We start from the raw sequence: 16916 nt of genomic DNA, 5'->3' as shown, positions 1-16916 counted from the left end.
AGTAAAATGTGATGGTATTCCTCCTCAGCCTGCATGGTGAGTCGATTTATCCACTTTATTAAGTCTAAAGAGTAAACAGCTACTAATGAATCAGCACAAGATGGAAGGATTAAAATGAATGAATCTAACACTGATCATCAAAGGCAAACATCACATAAAGAGAGACAACTAGAAATTGGGGAGAGGGAGGGAGGGGAAGGGAGGGGAAGGGAGGGAGGAGAGGGAAGAGGAATCTGTCCCATCAGGGCTCAAGGCCCAGGGCCACTTATGGCAAAAAGAGAGGACAAGGATTAGACAGACAAAGATATCATGGGGATGTTGTGATCAGAAGACAGATAATGAGAAACACTGCACGTCAAAGGCTAGTTTCTCCAAAAATTAAAAGGGAGGGAGGGGAAGGGAGGGGAAGGGAGGGAGGAGAGGGAAGAGGAATCTGTCCCATCAGGGCTCAAGGCCCAGGGCCACTTATGGCAAAAAGAGAGGACAAGGATTAGACAGACAAAGATATCATGGGGATGTTGTGATCAGAAGACAGATAATGAGAAACACTGCACGTCAAAGGCTAGTTTCTCCAAAAATTAAATACCAAGAAGAAAAGGGGACAAATGTATAGATTTAAAAAAAGAAGACTTGAGATACACACCAGCCAGTTATTACATATAAACTTTATGTGAATTCTGATTCAAACAAAAATCATTTTTAAAAAATATCCAAAACAGGTGAAAATTTAAGTACTTACTGAATAATCTATAATTTAAAGAATAATAATTATTTTAAGGTAACAGTATCATGACTAGGTTTTTTAAAGATAATGAAATACTTATGGATGAAATTATATGATGTCTTGAATTGGCTTCAAAATAATAAGGGGAGGGCCGGGGATTTAGCTCATTGGTTTTGGCGCCTGCCTTGCAAATGCAAGGACCCAAGTTCGATCCCCAGTACCTAGTAATAATAATAATAATAATAATAATAATAATAAGGGGCTTTGAAAGGTAGCGCAGTGGAATAACACACTTGCCTAGTGTGTACAAGGGCCTGGGTTCAATCTCCAGCACTACATGCTGGAGTTGGGAGTTGATAAGTGATGAAAACATGTCTACTTTATCATATGCTTGAATTTATCTTTTTTCCTAAAAAAAAAAAAATTACATTCAGATGGAATACTCCAAACACTAATGCACTGTATCTATCTAAACAAAAGGCAACTGACATCCCAGACTGAATGACACCCATACCTGTGTTGATCTTGGGTTTGTTCTCCACAGTGGTCATGGCAGGGGCAGATGCTGAGGATGCTGCAGATGGGCAGGTACTTTTTTTTCCTTTAACACCATTAGTCACTGCTACCCCTCCAGCCATTCCAGCTAAAAGATCATCACTGCTCTTGGTCTAGAAGTAACATAAAAATTTTAAATAATGACTAAAGCAAAATTAAATATTTCAAAACTAAACAAAGCTCCTGACTTTTAGTTTAAGAGCTGTACAAAGACTTTCTGACATTTGGTAGGAAGTACACTATGCTGCACTACAGAAACAGAATGTCTATAAATAATCACAGGCTTCTTTTTAAGATATTAAAATTATACACATAATTAAAAGATTTTATGGATCCCTGTTGTGTGCCTACTTGTGACAGATGCAGATAAGTGAAAGCACCATCCTTATTACTCTTTCATCTTGGATGTGACTCATGACAGGGGGCATCTCAGTGAAACCACATGGGCTATCTCAGGATACTTCTACACTGCCGGAGAAAGGCTACTTTCCAATATCTAGAGAGAAGTATCATTGAGAGTCATGTGATACCTACTGTTCTAAAGTGACTAAATGAGGAACCAATACAGTGGTGGCTCAGTTCACGAAGTTAATTCTCTTTTTTTTGGCACCGGGGATTGAACTCGGGTCCTTGCGCTTGCAAGGCAGGCCACCGAACCACAAAGTTAATTCTTTCCAAAATTCTGGTCACAGAATTCGTTCCACAATTCTGGTTGCAACTGAACTGCAAATGTAACCAAAACTAGGGGACAATTATGAAATTTTTCTGAAATGTACCTTTCTTGGCTTATCTACTTCTCTAGTAGTATATAGTTTAAATTATCACAATGGTAAGGAAGGTATTTTTTTTAAGGCCTGGGTAATAATTAGTAACAACAACAACAAAAAAACCCTAGAGAACTCTGTCTAAATGACCACACCACTTTAGAGAAACCATCTGTAATATTATTTACATTTTATAAAGATAATTAAAAATCTGATGAATTTTTAGCAAAGAGATACTATGGCTTTAAAATTATTAAAGAAAAAGAGTAAAGAACTTATTTTTAACTTCTAGAAATAAAAAAGAACATAGAGGAGTTAACGAGCCATGGAAAAAAGGAAAACTATTACCTTCTAATAAGGGAACTAAAAAGTTTTATCTCTTTAAGGTGAAGGCACAAGTTAGTCTCTTGATTTATGCTGTCTTCTGTAGGGAGTCATATTAGGGACTTTTCAGATAATTGTGATGAATTCACTTTTAAGAATTACAATGGTTCATATGTAACTGACTTCTAAAATTTCTTCCAATTCTAAATATCAATAATTCCATATGATGAGAACACATCATTTAAATGAGTCATAATATGTCACTATTTGGTAAGTTAAAATATTTTAAAAGAGGTAGAGAGGCTAAGGGTGAAGCTCAGTGGTACAGTGTTTGTTTAGCATGCTCAAGGCACTGGGTTGGACATCCAGAATCATAAAAAATTAAAACAAGGTAAAATAGGGGTCAATATTTTCAAATAAGTAAACAGACTAAAGTCTAGTATTGTACTTTAGGGTTGTCACATCATAGATAATGTAGAATATCTACAATAAAGAGGAAGAGAGACACTACATTAATAATGCAAGACTGTATATATATTCTTTTGTTTGTTTGTTTTAACAACAGTTTTGATTTTTGTTTTTGGGGAGCTTTTTGGTACCGAGGATCTAACTCAGGACCTTGAGCTTGCAAGGCAGGCAGCAGCACCACTGAGCTACATCTCAGCTACTGGTTAAATTTCTTTGAAACAGGGTCTCACTGTGTAGTCTGGGCTAACCCTAAATTCACTATGTAGCACAAACTGGCTTCAAACTCATGGTGATCCTTTTACCTCAGCCTCCTGAGTGCTGGAATTACAGGCATGTACCACCACACCCAACTCTGTTTATATTCTTTAAGAGTTATTTCTCCTAATAAAAACTGGCTATAACTATGACGAAAAGCAAAATTTAAATAAAAAAAGTCCCTTTTGTTGTCAAAATACAAACTCAGCAGTATATAAACTCAATGTACTTTTCTACTTTCAAGTATCTTTTATGTTAATAAAGGCTGGGTTTATCTTTTTCCTTCTATCATAAGTGAAATAGTCTTTTCTTTCAAAAAAATCTGATAACCACACTATATAGATTTAAAAATGGCTTAAAGATCACATTTCTCTGGTTATACTTTGCCTTTATGTGATGGCAAAAGTAAACATCTATCTGGGCATTAAGTCACAAACTCAGCAGTAATAATTCAGATCACACAGTACCAGCACAAGAATAAATGAGTAAAACTGAGTAATAATCCATGGACAGAGGTACAGCTCCAGGGTAGGGCTCTTGCCTTATATTTATGAGGTACTGGATTGGACTTTTTCAAAAGAGCCAAGAGCAGTGGTGCACACCTATAATCCCAGCAATCTGGGAAGCTGAAAACAGGAAGATCATAAGGTCAAACTCAACCTGGGCAATTTAATGACTTTGTAAAACTTTATCTCAAAATATAAATGAAAGTGAGCTAGAGCCAGGCATGGTGGCACATGATTAAGGTCAAACTCAACCTGGGCAATTTAATGACTTTGTAAAACTTTATCTCAAAATATAAATGAAAGTGAGCTAGAGCCAGGCATGGGCGCACATGACTGTAATCCCAGCACTTGGGAGGCTGAGGCAGGAGGATCTCTGTGAGTTTGAGACCAGTCTGGGCTACATAGTGAGTTCTAGGTCAGTCTCAACACATAGTGAGACCCTGTCTCAAAAAACTGGGGTGGGGGGGAGAAAAAAAGAGCTAGGGATATACCTCAGTGAATAGGCCCTGGGTTCAGATCCCAACAGAGGGTGGTCCGTATAAAGATATTCGGTTTATAGCTAAAGAAGCAGTACAGAAAACATTAGTTTTCCAGTAAATGGTACTAGGCTAATTGTATATTCACAAATGAAAAATGTACTTGAGGTCTATTTCACACATCAAAAATAAAGTCTAAGGCTTTTAAACTATGAATCAAAATCCCAAATCATAAAGAACTGATCAATTTGAATACATAAAAATTAAAATCATTTTTAAAAAATCAAAAATGTTTTTTAAATCCTTTTCATGGCAAAAAAAAAAAAAAATCATAAATTAAAAAAACCATGAAAATCCAGGTACCAAGATACTACCTATCACCTCAGGTTGGCAAAAGCAGAAGTATGACAACATACTCTTCTGGGAAGGATATGAAAAAACAGGCATACTTTTAAGCTGCAGGTGGAAACTACCTTAATATAAGCCTAATGAAAGAAATTAGGCAACATATAACAAAGCTACACATGCATTTCCTTTTGATCAACAATCTCACTTCTAAGAATTTAACCTGAAGTCATATCTCCACTAATACAAAAATACATATGCACAAGGGCTATTTCACTGCAGTAGACTAGTAGGACTAGTAAACCATAAGTGCTTATACATCATAAAGTGTATAGAGCATCCTTTCGTGAACACAATGAAGTGTTAGATGGCTACAAAAAAAAGACCTACCTCTTAGGTAAAAATAGAGAGTACAACAAAAGTTAGCATTCATTTCATATAACCTTTATTACCTTAAAACTGTGGATACTGCCACATTATTCATTTTTAAAAAGTCAACAGAATAAAGTTTGTTAGCCCTAAAATTATCTACCTATCTCATCCCCCTTCAAGATAGAGGACACCGAGCTAAGAGTAACTAAAGTAGTGTTCAGGATTCAGAGAGACATCTGATTACCAGACTTTACAATGTCCAGTTCCAGACCCATCCCCTCTGGAGCAACATCTAAGTCTCCAGCCATTGTCCTACACTGATAGTCACCTGGACCTAGGAAAAGCAGAGCCTCACATAAGATGAAATAAGCCACCACAAAGACAACCATTTCATGAGAATGGAATCACTCTTCAAGCCAGGATTCATCTGGATCTACAGACCAGGACTGATGTAATGACTGACCAAAACTTGACCTACTACAGTACCTATAAACCTGGTCTCCATTCAAACAGGTCAGTTTGAGTCCCTCATTAGAGTGTGTTCTCTCCATCAGACTGTGTTTCCTCCAGCTCTTCAAGCTGGAGTCCTTTCCTACTATTTTTTACTTTCTTTTGAAAAGGGCCAGCCTGATATTAGTCAGCTACTCAAGCTAAAGTCCATTACCATTTTGTATCTTCAATTAAAGACTTTTTCCTGAAAATTGATGCTTTACTTTTAATTTCCATTATCACAAAAGCAAGTACCCACACTATCCAGTGACAAATTCTCAAAATCTCAAGCCAAAAAGAAAAAAGTATAGGGCCGGGGATTTAGCTCAGTGGTTCTGGTCCCTACCTTGCAAGAGCAAGGACCCGACTTCAACCAAAAAACAAAACAAAACAAAAAAAGTATAAACAAATATTGAATGCTGGTTGACAGGTTTGTTCCTTGTAGTGGTATAAATGAGCAGTCCTGAAACTGTATCTATATATTCTAGGACTGAGAATCTAAGTATCTGCAATATGCATATGCATATTAGAAGCTAGTTTTTCATGGAAGGGATTACAACTATGAAACATGAAAAGACATTATGAACCTTGTATGTCACTGGAATTGGAAGTTATCAGTGTGAACTCATACATTTCAACATAGAGCAAAACGGTACAGAAAGTAATATAGGGAGGTGTGTGTATGAGTAAAACAAAGAGTACATCTAGTTTACAAACCTTGGTTTTTAAATTCCGTCCTCCACTAAAAGGAGTAAGACCTCTGAAGAAATGGTTGATTCTAAGCCCTAAGCCCAAGGCTGAACGAGGCTTACTGTGTCAACAATTGAAGACTGATCAAAGAATAACAGGAACATGTACATGGACACAGGAACCAGCATGAAAAAGGTCCGATAGGCCAATTCAGGGAAAACATTAGCATTAAAATAAATGATGCCAATTATTTATAACTCACTAAGAATCCATGAATCCTCACTAAAATAAATGAATATATAAATGGGGTTGAGAGAGAAGTAAAAACTCTCCCTTAAGAGTGCCAACCACGAAATGTAGAAGGAATGATGGAAAATTACTATTTGGGAAAAATCATAGTAATAATTGATTCTGGAAAGAATTATTTCAAAATAGCTAAAATTTGGATGAAGTTTGGCAAGAAAGAAGATATTTACAAAATCTCAAGGTGTGTCCAAGAAGATACTTTTTTATTATAAAGGGAAACAGAGAAGCGCTCTGGGAACCTGAGGCAGGAAGATCACAAGTTCAAGCCTAGCCTTGGAAATTTAATGAAAGACTGTCTCAAAATAAAAATTGTAAAAGGCTAGGCATGTAATTCATGAAGGGTCTTAGGTTCAACACCCTAGACCACAAAGAAAAAAGCAAAACAAAAAAGGAAACACACAGCCCAGTGACAGTGGGAAAACCTATCTAACTCCACCTTAACCAAAGCAAGTAAATATTCCCTGTAATGGTATAGAGTGAAGACACCTGTGTGCAGAAATGCTGCATATCATTTCTATACTATCCCTGGCAAAAGTGCATAAACCAAACCTGATTAAAAGGAAACACTGACAAACTCAAATTAAAAGAACAGTTTATCAAATAAGGCACTCTGGCCTTTCTCTTCTGAAAGCCTGAACTGAGGAACTATTTCAAATTTAAGAAGTATGAAAAGCACAAGTGAATGCAGTACATGATGATCTTGAATTGGATCCTAGGCCAAAATGTCTTTTTCTTTTGTGATAATGAACATTGGCATAAATGGTGAAATTTAATTAACAACTATATACTAGATATTATTATATCAATATTGATTTCCTTATTTTTATAATTATACTATGGTAATAAAAGAGAATGCTGGGTTGCATGTGTAGCACTTACCTAGTGTGTTTGAGAGCCTTGGTTTGATCTCTAGTTGCACAAAAAAGGAGAGGGGAGATCTTGCTTTTTAAAAAAATACATATATACTGAAATAGCAGTAAAGACCATTATGTCTACAACTTATACACAAAAATCTAAGAGGAAAACTACATGTGTACATGGGTGTGTGTGTGCTTGTGAATAACATAATCATGACAAAAGGTAAAAGGTTAATGTGTGGGTAATCTTAGTGAAGAGTATATTGGAGCTGGGTGTAGTTCCACACAATGTAATCGTAGCTACTCAGGAGACTGAGGCAGGACGTTTGTAAGTTTGAGGCCAGCCTGGACAATTTAGCCAGATCTTGCCTCAAAGTAAAATTTTTAAAAAGGACTGGGATGTCACACAGTGGTAGAGTACTTGCTTAGTATCTATGAGGCCCTAGGTTCAATCTCCAGCACCACACACAAAAAGAGTTTACTGGCGAGCTAAGCGCGGTGGTAAAAACCTGTACTTCTAGGACTTCACAGGCTAGAATCCATAGGCCAATTCAGGGAAAATGTTAGCATTAAAATAATGATTTTGAGAATGTCCTGGACAACTTAGCAAAATCCTGTCTCAAAAACATAAAACAAAAAAACGGGAAGAAGATATGAAAAGGTGCTAGTCTCACTAGTAACAATGCAAATACAATTTAAAGCCACTGCCCAATCTCTTTACATACCCAGGTAATTAAAATGAAAGAAGTAATTAGTTTTTGTGCAGGTGACAATGTGGAGCAACCATGAGAATAAACAGTAACCCCACTGAGAAGTTTTTGTTCCTATCTATTGAAGCTAAATATAGTACACTAAGATCCAGTAATTTCACTGGGTCCAACAAAAATGGGTATACATGTATAAAAATGTTCCTAACAACGCTGGTCTTAAAAGCCACAAAGTGGAAACTTCAAAAGTCCCTCAACATTAGAACAGATTATAATACCGTCATCCCAGGGATTACCAATTAGCAATGGAGAAGAAGGAACTACTGTACATGGGACAGTATGCATAAGAAACCAGTCACACATAAAAAACATAGTTATGGTTACATTTATACATTATATACCAAAAACTGGCAAAAGTAACCTCTGGTGTTAGATGTTCAGATGGTAGTTATTCCTAGAGAAGATGTGAAGGGCAATGACTAAGCTGGGGCATAAAAGAAATTTCTAAGGAGCAGGGATACTGCATGAATTGGGTTGTGGCTACAGGATCTGTTCACCTTGCAATGATTCACCAAACTCAATACCTATGCTTTGTGAAATTCTTTTAATATGATACATATCAACAAAAAACTAAAAACAAAAAGCAACTCTACACCTCAAAACTTGTCTTTTACACTAAGCAACCTGCAGGCTCATTGCTATTTTTCTCTATTCTTTTAATTTTTGCTACAAGATTTTGCAAACACATGTGCATTCCCACATATTAACATTCCCTATCACCAACAGTCCAAAGACATAAACTGACAAAGGAACAGATTAGCTTACTTTTCAATGACAGATGAAAGACACAGATCATTTAGTAAAAGTATTCCAGATATAAAAAAATATTTCTCAAGGTCACATCTAAGTTTCCTACTTGCATCTTTACTTCAAATGGAAAGATTAGTTTCAAATCTTACCTTCAAATTTCAGAGATGGAATGTTCATTTTGCTCATATGTCTAGCTTCTGTGTAGGTGTGTGCTCATGTGTACGTATGTGTGTGTTGCTGGGATCGAACCCAGGGCCTCGTGCATGATAGGCCCAATGTTCTACCACTGAGCTAAGACTCCAGCCCTGTTAACTAAATTTTACAGTGGGACTAACCTCCTCAAAATTCACCATGGCCAGCAACAGTGCTTCATTTTATATTTACAAAAATTCCAATCAGCAGGAGGTACACTGGAATATGCTCTTTCTCCTAAACCCTCAACTAGGTTTAGCCTCAATTTCTAAAATGAGAAAAGTGCAAATCCCCATACCGTCCAACTAAAACAAAAGTATCATGAGAATACTGTACAGTGATGGATACAAACACAAGAATGGGTGAGTATGCACACATGATGTCTAAATAATTAAAAGCCAAATACTTCATTCATCTAGTTAATTATCAGTGCTCTATGAGAGTTACAGGAATTCAAGTTGTAAGAAACATCACGTGCCAGAGAAACAATGAAAAAGAAAATATGACTTAAATCTGAAGGCCTCCCTTCTTCTTGCACTGCTGGAGATCAAACATGATGCTTCATGCATGCCAGGCAAGTATTCTACCACTAAGCTATCTGTTCATTTTCATTATTTCCTTTTTTCTGTTTGTCTCTCCTTACTTCAATTTCTAACCCATGACTTTTTTTTTTAAGTGAAAGTAATTGCTCTAGTCTAGGTAAAATGTTTCCAAATAGCTTTATCTCTTCCGTGACCCTCCCCACCACCTACACATTCACGCACACACATACCACCGCATATACTTAAACAAAGCTGCCAATGCAGGTGGCATGTGCGGCAAGAGGTAGTGTACAGTTTTTCTTTACAATGGAAAAATACTCACTGTTCAAGACCATATTAACAACTCCAGATCCAACTCCCAGAAAATCTGACATGCCTGCTCAGTGCACATTCCATAGTAAATCTTTAAAGACACTGCCTGCCTCTGATGAGAAGGCCACAGAAGGATGGTACTAGTATCTATCTAATGCCAACGTTTAAACTTGTTTTTCCAGTCTCACAAATAACAGGTCACCCAGTCACACAGGGACTCCATTCTAAAGACAGCCCCAGCAACTGAGAAACAAGTTAGGCCAGAAAATGCTGCCCATTTTGCATGAAAGAGTGGCAGCACTGCCACCAAGGAAATACTTCAGGATATTGATTCAGACTAACGGAAGTAGGGCAAAGGTCTATTCCTGTACCACCAGGATAACAACTCACAAGTCATCAGGGGTATAGCAAGGAGAAAATATGGGGGAACCTCCAAGGCCATGGAAGAAGTCTCAGTTCAATTTCAATAACCCTGGAATAGAAAAACAAGCATTTCCTGCTAGATCCTTCTACACATAAAAATAAGCCCCTCATCCGCTGTTCCTCTGAAGTGCTTCTTAAAATAATTAAGGCAAAAGGCTATTGAATGGATCATGTTTCAGGCTAGCTTGATTTCTCCTTATCAGACTAACAGGAACTCCCTGCTAGACCGGGCGTGGTAGCACATGCCTGCAATCTGAACACTTGGGCTGGGGATTTAGCTCAGTGGTTCCAGAGCCTGCCTCGCAAGAGCAAGGACCCGAGTTCGATCCCCAGTACCACAAAAAAAAAAACCCCGAACACTTAAGGAAGCTGAGTCAGTAGGATCACAGTGTTCGAGGCCAGCCTGGACTATATAGCAAGATTCTGTCTTACAAACAAAAACAAAATCATCAAGACAGAAATTCCCTCATGGTTTTCTGCACAAAGTTTCTATTCAAAATATCACAAACCTAAAACAAGCAAAGAATGAGTTTTGGCTGGGGATAGTGGTATGCTCCTGTAACACCACTTCTCTAGGAGACTAAGGCAAGAGGACTGCAAATTTGAGCCCAGCCTGGGCAGCTTAGTGAAATCTTATTTCAAAATATAAAACTAAAAAGGGATGGAGGGTGCTGGGGATTTAGCTCAGTGGCACTGCACCTGCCTTACAAGCACAAGATCCTGAGTTCAATCACTGGTACCAAAAAAAAAAAAAAAAAAAAAAAAAAAAAAAAAAAAAAAAAGGATAGAGGGATGTCCCCAGGACTACAAAAAGAAAAAAAACATTTTATTTGAACTGAGAGAAAGGCTAGAAGAGGACTGCAGGGATCTCTATGCAATGATATAAAAAACTAAACCAACAGAAAAATGACAGGCCATGATCTTTTTCCTTGAAAGGCCCAAACCAACACACGGACAACAGTGAGAACACACCATGGGAAAAGTGGTACAAAGAGAATTCAATCCTGGGGTAGAGAAAAGTCTCTAGGACTAATTAATAAAAATGCTACTACCTGCCCTGGAGATGTAGCCCTGCGGCACAGTGCTTAACAAGTACAAGGTCTTGGATTTGATCTCTAGCAAGGCAAAACAGTTACTGCCACTTACTAAGCACTTGCTGTGCCAGGCCCTGTGAGATCATATATTTTCATAGATTCACTCACTCTATCTTTACCACAGCCCTATGAAGAATATACTGACTCCCGATCCATCCATTTCCAAAGCTTATTATGGTCTAAATAATCAATATTTTATATTAAAAAAAATTAAGCCAGTCTCGGAGTAGTATAAAAACTAATTATGTTCGTATTAAATTAAAATTCACAATTATGGCTGGGTATGATGTTATACACCTGTAATACCAGCACTTGAGAGGCTGAGACAAGAGGATCACTGCAAGTTCGAGGCCAGCCTGAGCTACAGTGAGTTCAAATTCAATCTGAACTGTACAGTGAGACCCTGCCTCAAAAAACAAAAACAAAAACAAAAAAACAAAAAACAAAAAACAAACTTTGCTCACGTACTCTTTTCACAAAATCTTTCTAGGCTAGAAAAATATCCTCTTACTCAAAACTATTTTATACTGGTCTACTGCACCCCCACGGTATTAGACATTTTCTACTGTTTCAGTTGTGTTTGTGCCTCATCTCTATCTTTTACTCCACAAGCTCCCTGAAGGCAGACTCTATTCCAGTTCACATAAGCATAACCCCTCCCACAATGCCAGCACTCAATTTTTTATTTTATACATAAGCCTATTATTTAGTTTCATTCATAAAGACAAACCGAAACACCAATTAAGGCTACCTCATTGTAAGCTCTCTTCAAAGGGCCATGTGTTCCCAGTACCATTCAAGAGTAAATTCTAAAAAACAATCATTTATTAAATGTATTAAATTCAACATCATATTAAAATGTACTCCTCCTAAATTTCTTCACATATTCAAACACTACCATTGTTAATACCTTTGACAATAATGCTGAAGTTCCAGGTTTTACCAATTTTCCTCCTGTAGATGCTGAAGAGCTGTTTTCAGGCTTAATTTTCTCTACTGTTTGTGTTTTACTTGCCCCAGACACCTTAGGCACTGAGCCAACACTCCTGCTTGCTTTCTTCATTCTGGGCTGCCTCTTTATGATGCATTTACAATCAAATCTGTGGAAAGAAATGGGAAAGAACAAAATTGAAATGCTTTTGAAGAATTGTGAATTTTTGAAAATTTTTGTGATAAAAATGTTTGAAAATTAGCTATCACTACAGAACAGTGGGGGCAGGGATATAGCTCAGTGGTGCCGCCACCTACCTCACAAACACAAAGTCCTGAGTTCAATCCCCTGTACCAAAAAAAAGAAAAGAAAATTCTCAGACTTGCTTATCAGAATGTACCCTATTTTCACTGCTTCTTCCTTGACTATTACTAATTTGAAATGATTTTGTGTATTCTGGTTCACTGAGTACAAAAACGCTCTACTAAAAGCAATGCTGTTTTCAGTGCTTCCAATTTTCAATGCTTCCTCCTTGACTGTTACTAATCTGAAATTATTCTGTACATTCTAGTTCACTGAGTAAAAGGAGTGTCCAACCTTTAATAGAACCTAGTGTGATACAACGCACATCATCTTCAGCATTTAATGAATAATCATCATCTTAGCATTTGGGAACAGCCATTCTGCAGGTATCTGGGGTGATCCAAATTATCCAGCAAAGTCCTAATTTCAAATATTTGTTGTGGGACCCCCCCCCAGCAGAGCGAATATCACAGAAATATCAACATTCAGGATCTAAATATATTTTTCCAATATATCTCTTTTATCAAGAAGCAGTACAGAAATTCCTTATCAAAGCACTGGCCCTAAGAGAAAGCACTGACCAGAAAATAAGACCATTCTATGCAACTGCAGACAGCATGGCAGTTCTCCCATCTCAGTGATACATCCTTGATTTCACAGCTAGAAAGACTTGGAATAACACTGGCAACAAACAAAGCTGATGCTAGATAATCCCTTAAACACCCATTTGTTAACTGTGCTAGAAATGCAGCATTTATCATATGTTTGGGAAGACACACGGGATCATTTTGTACAGGATGGTACAATTAACCAAAATCAAAGCCCACTTTGGTTCCCAGATTGAACTCAGGTTCCTGAGCTTGCGAGACAGGTCTGGAACCATTGAGCTAAATCCCAGGCCCTGAAAGCCCATTTTGAAAGTACGGTGGTTTACATAGAATGTTTCTAAGAAATCCATATTGAATACAAGAAGCCCATCGATTTTGTGAAGACATCCACACACTAATAAAAATAGTACAGTAAGTTTGGAAAAGAAAAGGCTCATTCTAACAGCCTTACTCGGTATTTTATGTAGACTGTGCTTGAACACTCCAGGTTTATCTCGCCTTGACAAGACAGTACAATTTGGTGAGAGCAGGGAGACAGGGCAAGGGTGCTCTTCTCTTCCCTCAACACAATAAGGCCTTAGCCTAGGGAACACCAAAACACAGTGAAACTTCAGAGAATCTCTCGAAAATGCTGTACACAGCGAATTCCCTATCTACTCTTAAACCTTTAGCTTTCTACTCTCTTTTTCCATTTATGTAATCTGCCTTTAGTAAGCACTCCTTTATACAAGCTCAGCATTTATTTCCTACACCTTTGCAGGTAATACTGAAAATGATCAAAATAGACTAAAGGAGTTCCCCGTAACAGATAAAGACACAGTCATACTGATCCCTACCAACCAGCAATTTATGATTTTCTCACACATAAATTATACTGATTAGATCAGCTAACTGAAGGTATTATTAAAAAAATCAAATCGAGTTCTAAGAACTTTTCTTCATCTTCCCACTTTTGAGCTTCTGTTGTGCCTTGCAAATGATTCTCCAGAGTTTCTTCTCTCCTCCAAATTCCACACCTGAATTCCTTTCTATTATACCACTTTTCTCTACTTACTCTTCCAGCTCTCGTCAAATTGATTTTGTTTGTGATAAGGTCTCACTGTGTAGTTCAGACTGGCCTCGAACTCCCGGCGATCCTCCTACCTCAGCCTCCCCAGTGTTCGGATTACAGGTGTGTACCACCATACCCAGCCTCAAATTGACACTTTCCAAACCAGAATTATCTAATACAACTTACTGCAATGATGACCATGTTCTATATCTCTAAATGTACCAACAGGGAGGTCACCAGGAGCCTCCTAGTGGATGGCTACATAGCACTTAATATGGCTAATGTGACTGAGGAATTGAATTTGTTTAATTTAAATTTAAAGCTGCTGCCAGGAGTGGTGGTGTTTTCCTGTAATCCTAGCACTCAGGAGGCTAAGGCAGAAGGATCACTTCAAGTTTGAGGCCAGCTGGGGCTACGTAGTGAGTTCAAGGCCAACCTGGACTACACAGCAAGACCCTGTCTCACAACAAACAATAATTATGATAATAATTATAATAAATTTAAACTTAAGTTGTGCACAATTGATAGCTTCCATACTAGACAACTTAATAGGCTTCTTTTCTTGATGCTGTCCCAAAATTGAAATTAAATTAACTACCACTTTAAACCCACCAGAATAGCTATAATCAAAAAGATAAATGCTAACTACTTTTAGAAAAAAAAAAAATAGAGCACCTAGACTTCTCATACACTGCTGGTGGAGATGTAGAATGGCCTAGCTGCTTTGGAAAATATTATGGTAGCTTCTGCAATGGTTAAACAGAGTTACCATACCATCTCAGCCAACTCCACTTTAAGGTACTTACTAAAAAGAAATAAAGATATTTGTCTACTCCATTTTGGGGGGGTACTGAGGATCAAACTCAGGACCTTGCACTTGCAAGGCAGGTGTGGTACCACTGAACTAAATCCCTGACCCTGTCTACTCAAAAATATGTCACTTAAAAAAAAATGTTGGCCGGGCGTGGTGGCGCATGCTTATAATCCCAGAACTCGGGAGGCTGAGGCAGGAAGATCTCTGTGAGTTTGAGACCAGACTGAGCTACACAGTGAGTTCCAGGTCAGTCTCAACTACATAGTGAAACCCTGTCTCAAAAAAAAAAAAAAGTCACTCTTCCACAAAAAGGTTAACCTCAACCCTCCAAGTAGTTGGTATTACTGGCATTCACCACCATGTTTGGCCAAATTTGCCAATTTAAAACACTACTTTTCCAGACTTGGCAGCAAGGCTCTTCATTTACATCTGCTTTTTTAATATAAACAAAGTCAGTGTTTTTTCTAGAATCCAAGTGGAGTTTATTTGACAAAGAATTCAGTAAGGCTGCAGGAACAGCAAACCCAAAAGTCAAAGGAGAAAGACACAGCTCTACCTAATTTATAATTAGGGCGGGTCAGTAAATAAATATTAAAGTAGTTAAACTTGAAAGAATTCTCTTTCTAGGGCGCATCTTTTTTTTTTTTTTTATATTGGGGATCAAACTCCGGACCTTGCGCTTACGGCGGAACCACGGAGCTAAATCCCTGGCCCCTAGGGCCCATATTTTTTAAAGTCACATCCTGTTGTCCAGCAGATAGACCTGCTCTGTCTTGACCCAGCAAGCAATACAGTAGAAGTGAAAAGCATGCTTAAAGAATTCCCGTGCGATGGTACATACTTTGAAAGTAGTAGATGCCAGTTAGCCTCACATTCTATGCAATGATTCATAATGTGGTTCCTACATATGACACAGTTTCAACCACAATATGTCACAATATATGGGGTACCACTTTTATTATTATTATTGTCATTATCATTAGTTGTTATTTATTTTCTTTCAGTAGGGTCTCACTACATAGTTCAGGCGGGCCCTGAATTTACTATGTAGCCCCAAATGACCTCAAACTTGTGGCAATCTTCCTGCCTCAGCCTCCTGACTGCTGGAATTAACAGGCACGTGCCAGCAGGCCTTTCTCACTTCAAAGTGCTTCCTGTCCACGCCATCACTAGTGCCATTTGACGTATTCACATCCACTGCTTCTGACATTGTGGAACACAACCAACACTGTCTCTAAAGCAGAGGGACAAGTTCATCTTCTAGAGATCTGACACTGCAAAAGTCTGTGAAACTAGGATGAATTAGGAATAGTGATTTCATCACTTCACATGACTTAAAATTAGCACTCTGGCTGGCGGTATAGTGCAGTGGCAGATAATGTGGTTAGCATGTATGAAGCTGTCAATTCAATCCCCAGCTAAAGGGAGGAAGGAAAGAAGAGAGGAAAAGAAGGAAGGAAGAGAGGGAAGGCAGGCGGAAGGAAGGACGGAAGTGTGGATGGACTATCTGAGGGTCTATCAACTGATGAACAGATAAAACAGTAAAATGGAATGAAGGAGCTGGATGTGGTGGCACACACCCGTAATCCCAACAGTCTGAGAGGACGAGGCGGAAGAATCAGAAGCTCAAATCACAAGGAGACCTAGAACCCATTTCAAAAATTTATGAAAGGACCAGGGATGTAACTCAGTGTGAAGGCCCTGGGTTCGATTCCCAGCATGACCAAAATAAAAAGAACAAAGCACTGACATACGTCACAGCATGGATGAACCTTGAAAAAATATTAGAAGAAGCCAGATGCAAATAATCAATTATTACATGATTCAGTTTTGTTATGGCTTGTGTTTAGACGTCCCCTCAAAGACTCAAGCAATGAGGTGGGGCTTTCCTTTTCAGAGGTGGCTGAATCTAGAGTGTGTGATGCTGGGAGTAAGAATGTGTGGTTATTAAACCACATGAGTGATTGGTTTGGCACAGCCCTAATCCAGGTAGTCTGG

General features: G+C 38.1%; 1 protein-coding gene across 1 annotated transcript in view; it reads right to left on the bottom strand.

Annotated features, from left to right (window-relative positions):
• Specc1l (sperm antigen with calponin homology and coiled-coil domains 1 like) overlaps window positions 1-16916 on the bottom strand; it is a 142818-nt gene that overhangs the window by 101141 nt on the left and 24761 nt on the right. Inside the window, exons 2-3 of the mRNA XM_019204494.2 lie at window positions 12122-12311; window positions 1239-1392 (exon numbers count right to left, since the gene is read on the bottom strand). Coding sequence (XP_019060039.1) covers window positions 1239-1392; window positions 12122-12274 — 307 coding nt within the window. The 5' untranslated portion in view covers window positions 12275-12311. The remainder of the gene's footprint in view (window positions 1-1238; window positions 1393-12121; window positions 12312-16916) is intronic.

Source organism: Fukomys damarensis, unplaced genomic scaffold (genome assembly GCF_012274545.1).
Source record: "Fukomys damarensis isolate Sample0158 unplaced genomic scaffold, DMR_v1.0_HiC HiC_scaffold_12, whole genome shotgun sequence".
Lineage (NCBI taxonomy): Eukaryota > Metazoa > Chordata > Mammalia > Rodentia > Bathyergidae > Fukomys > Fukomys damarensis.
Note: the sequence above shows the minus strand (reverse complement) of the source record. Positions and strands in the feature narration are given on the sequence as shown.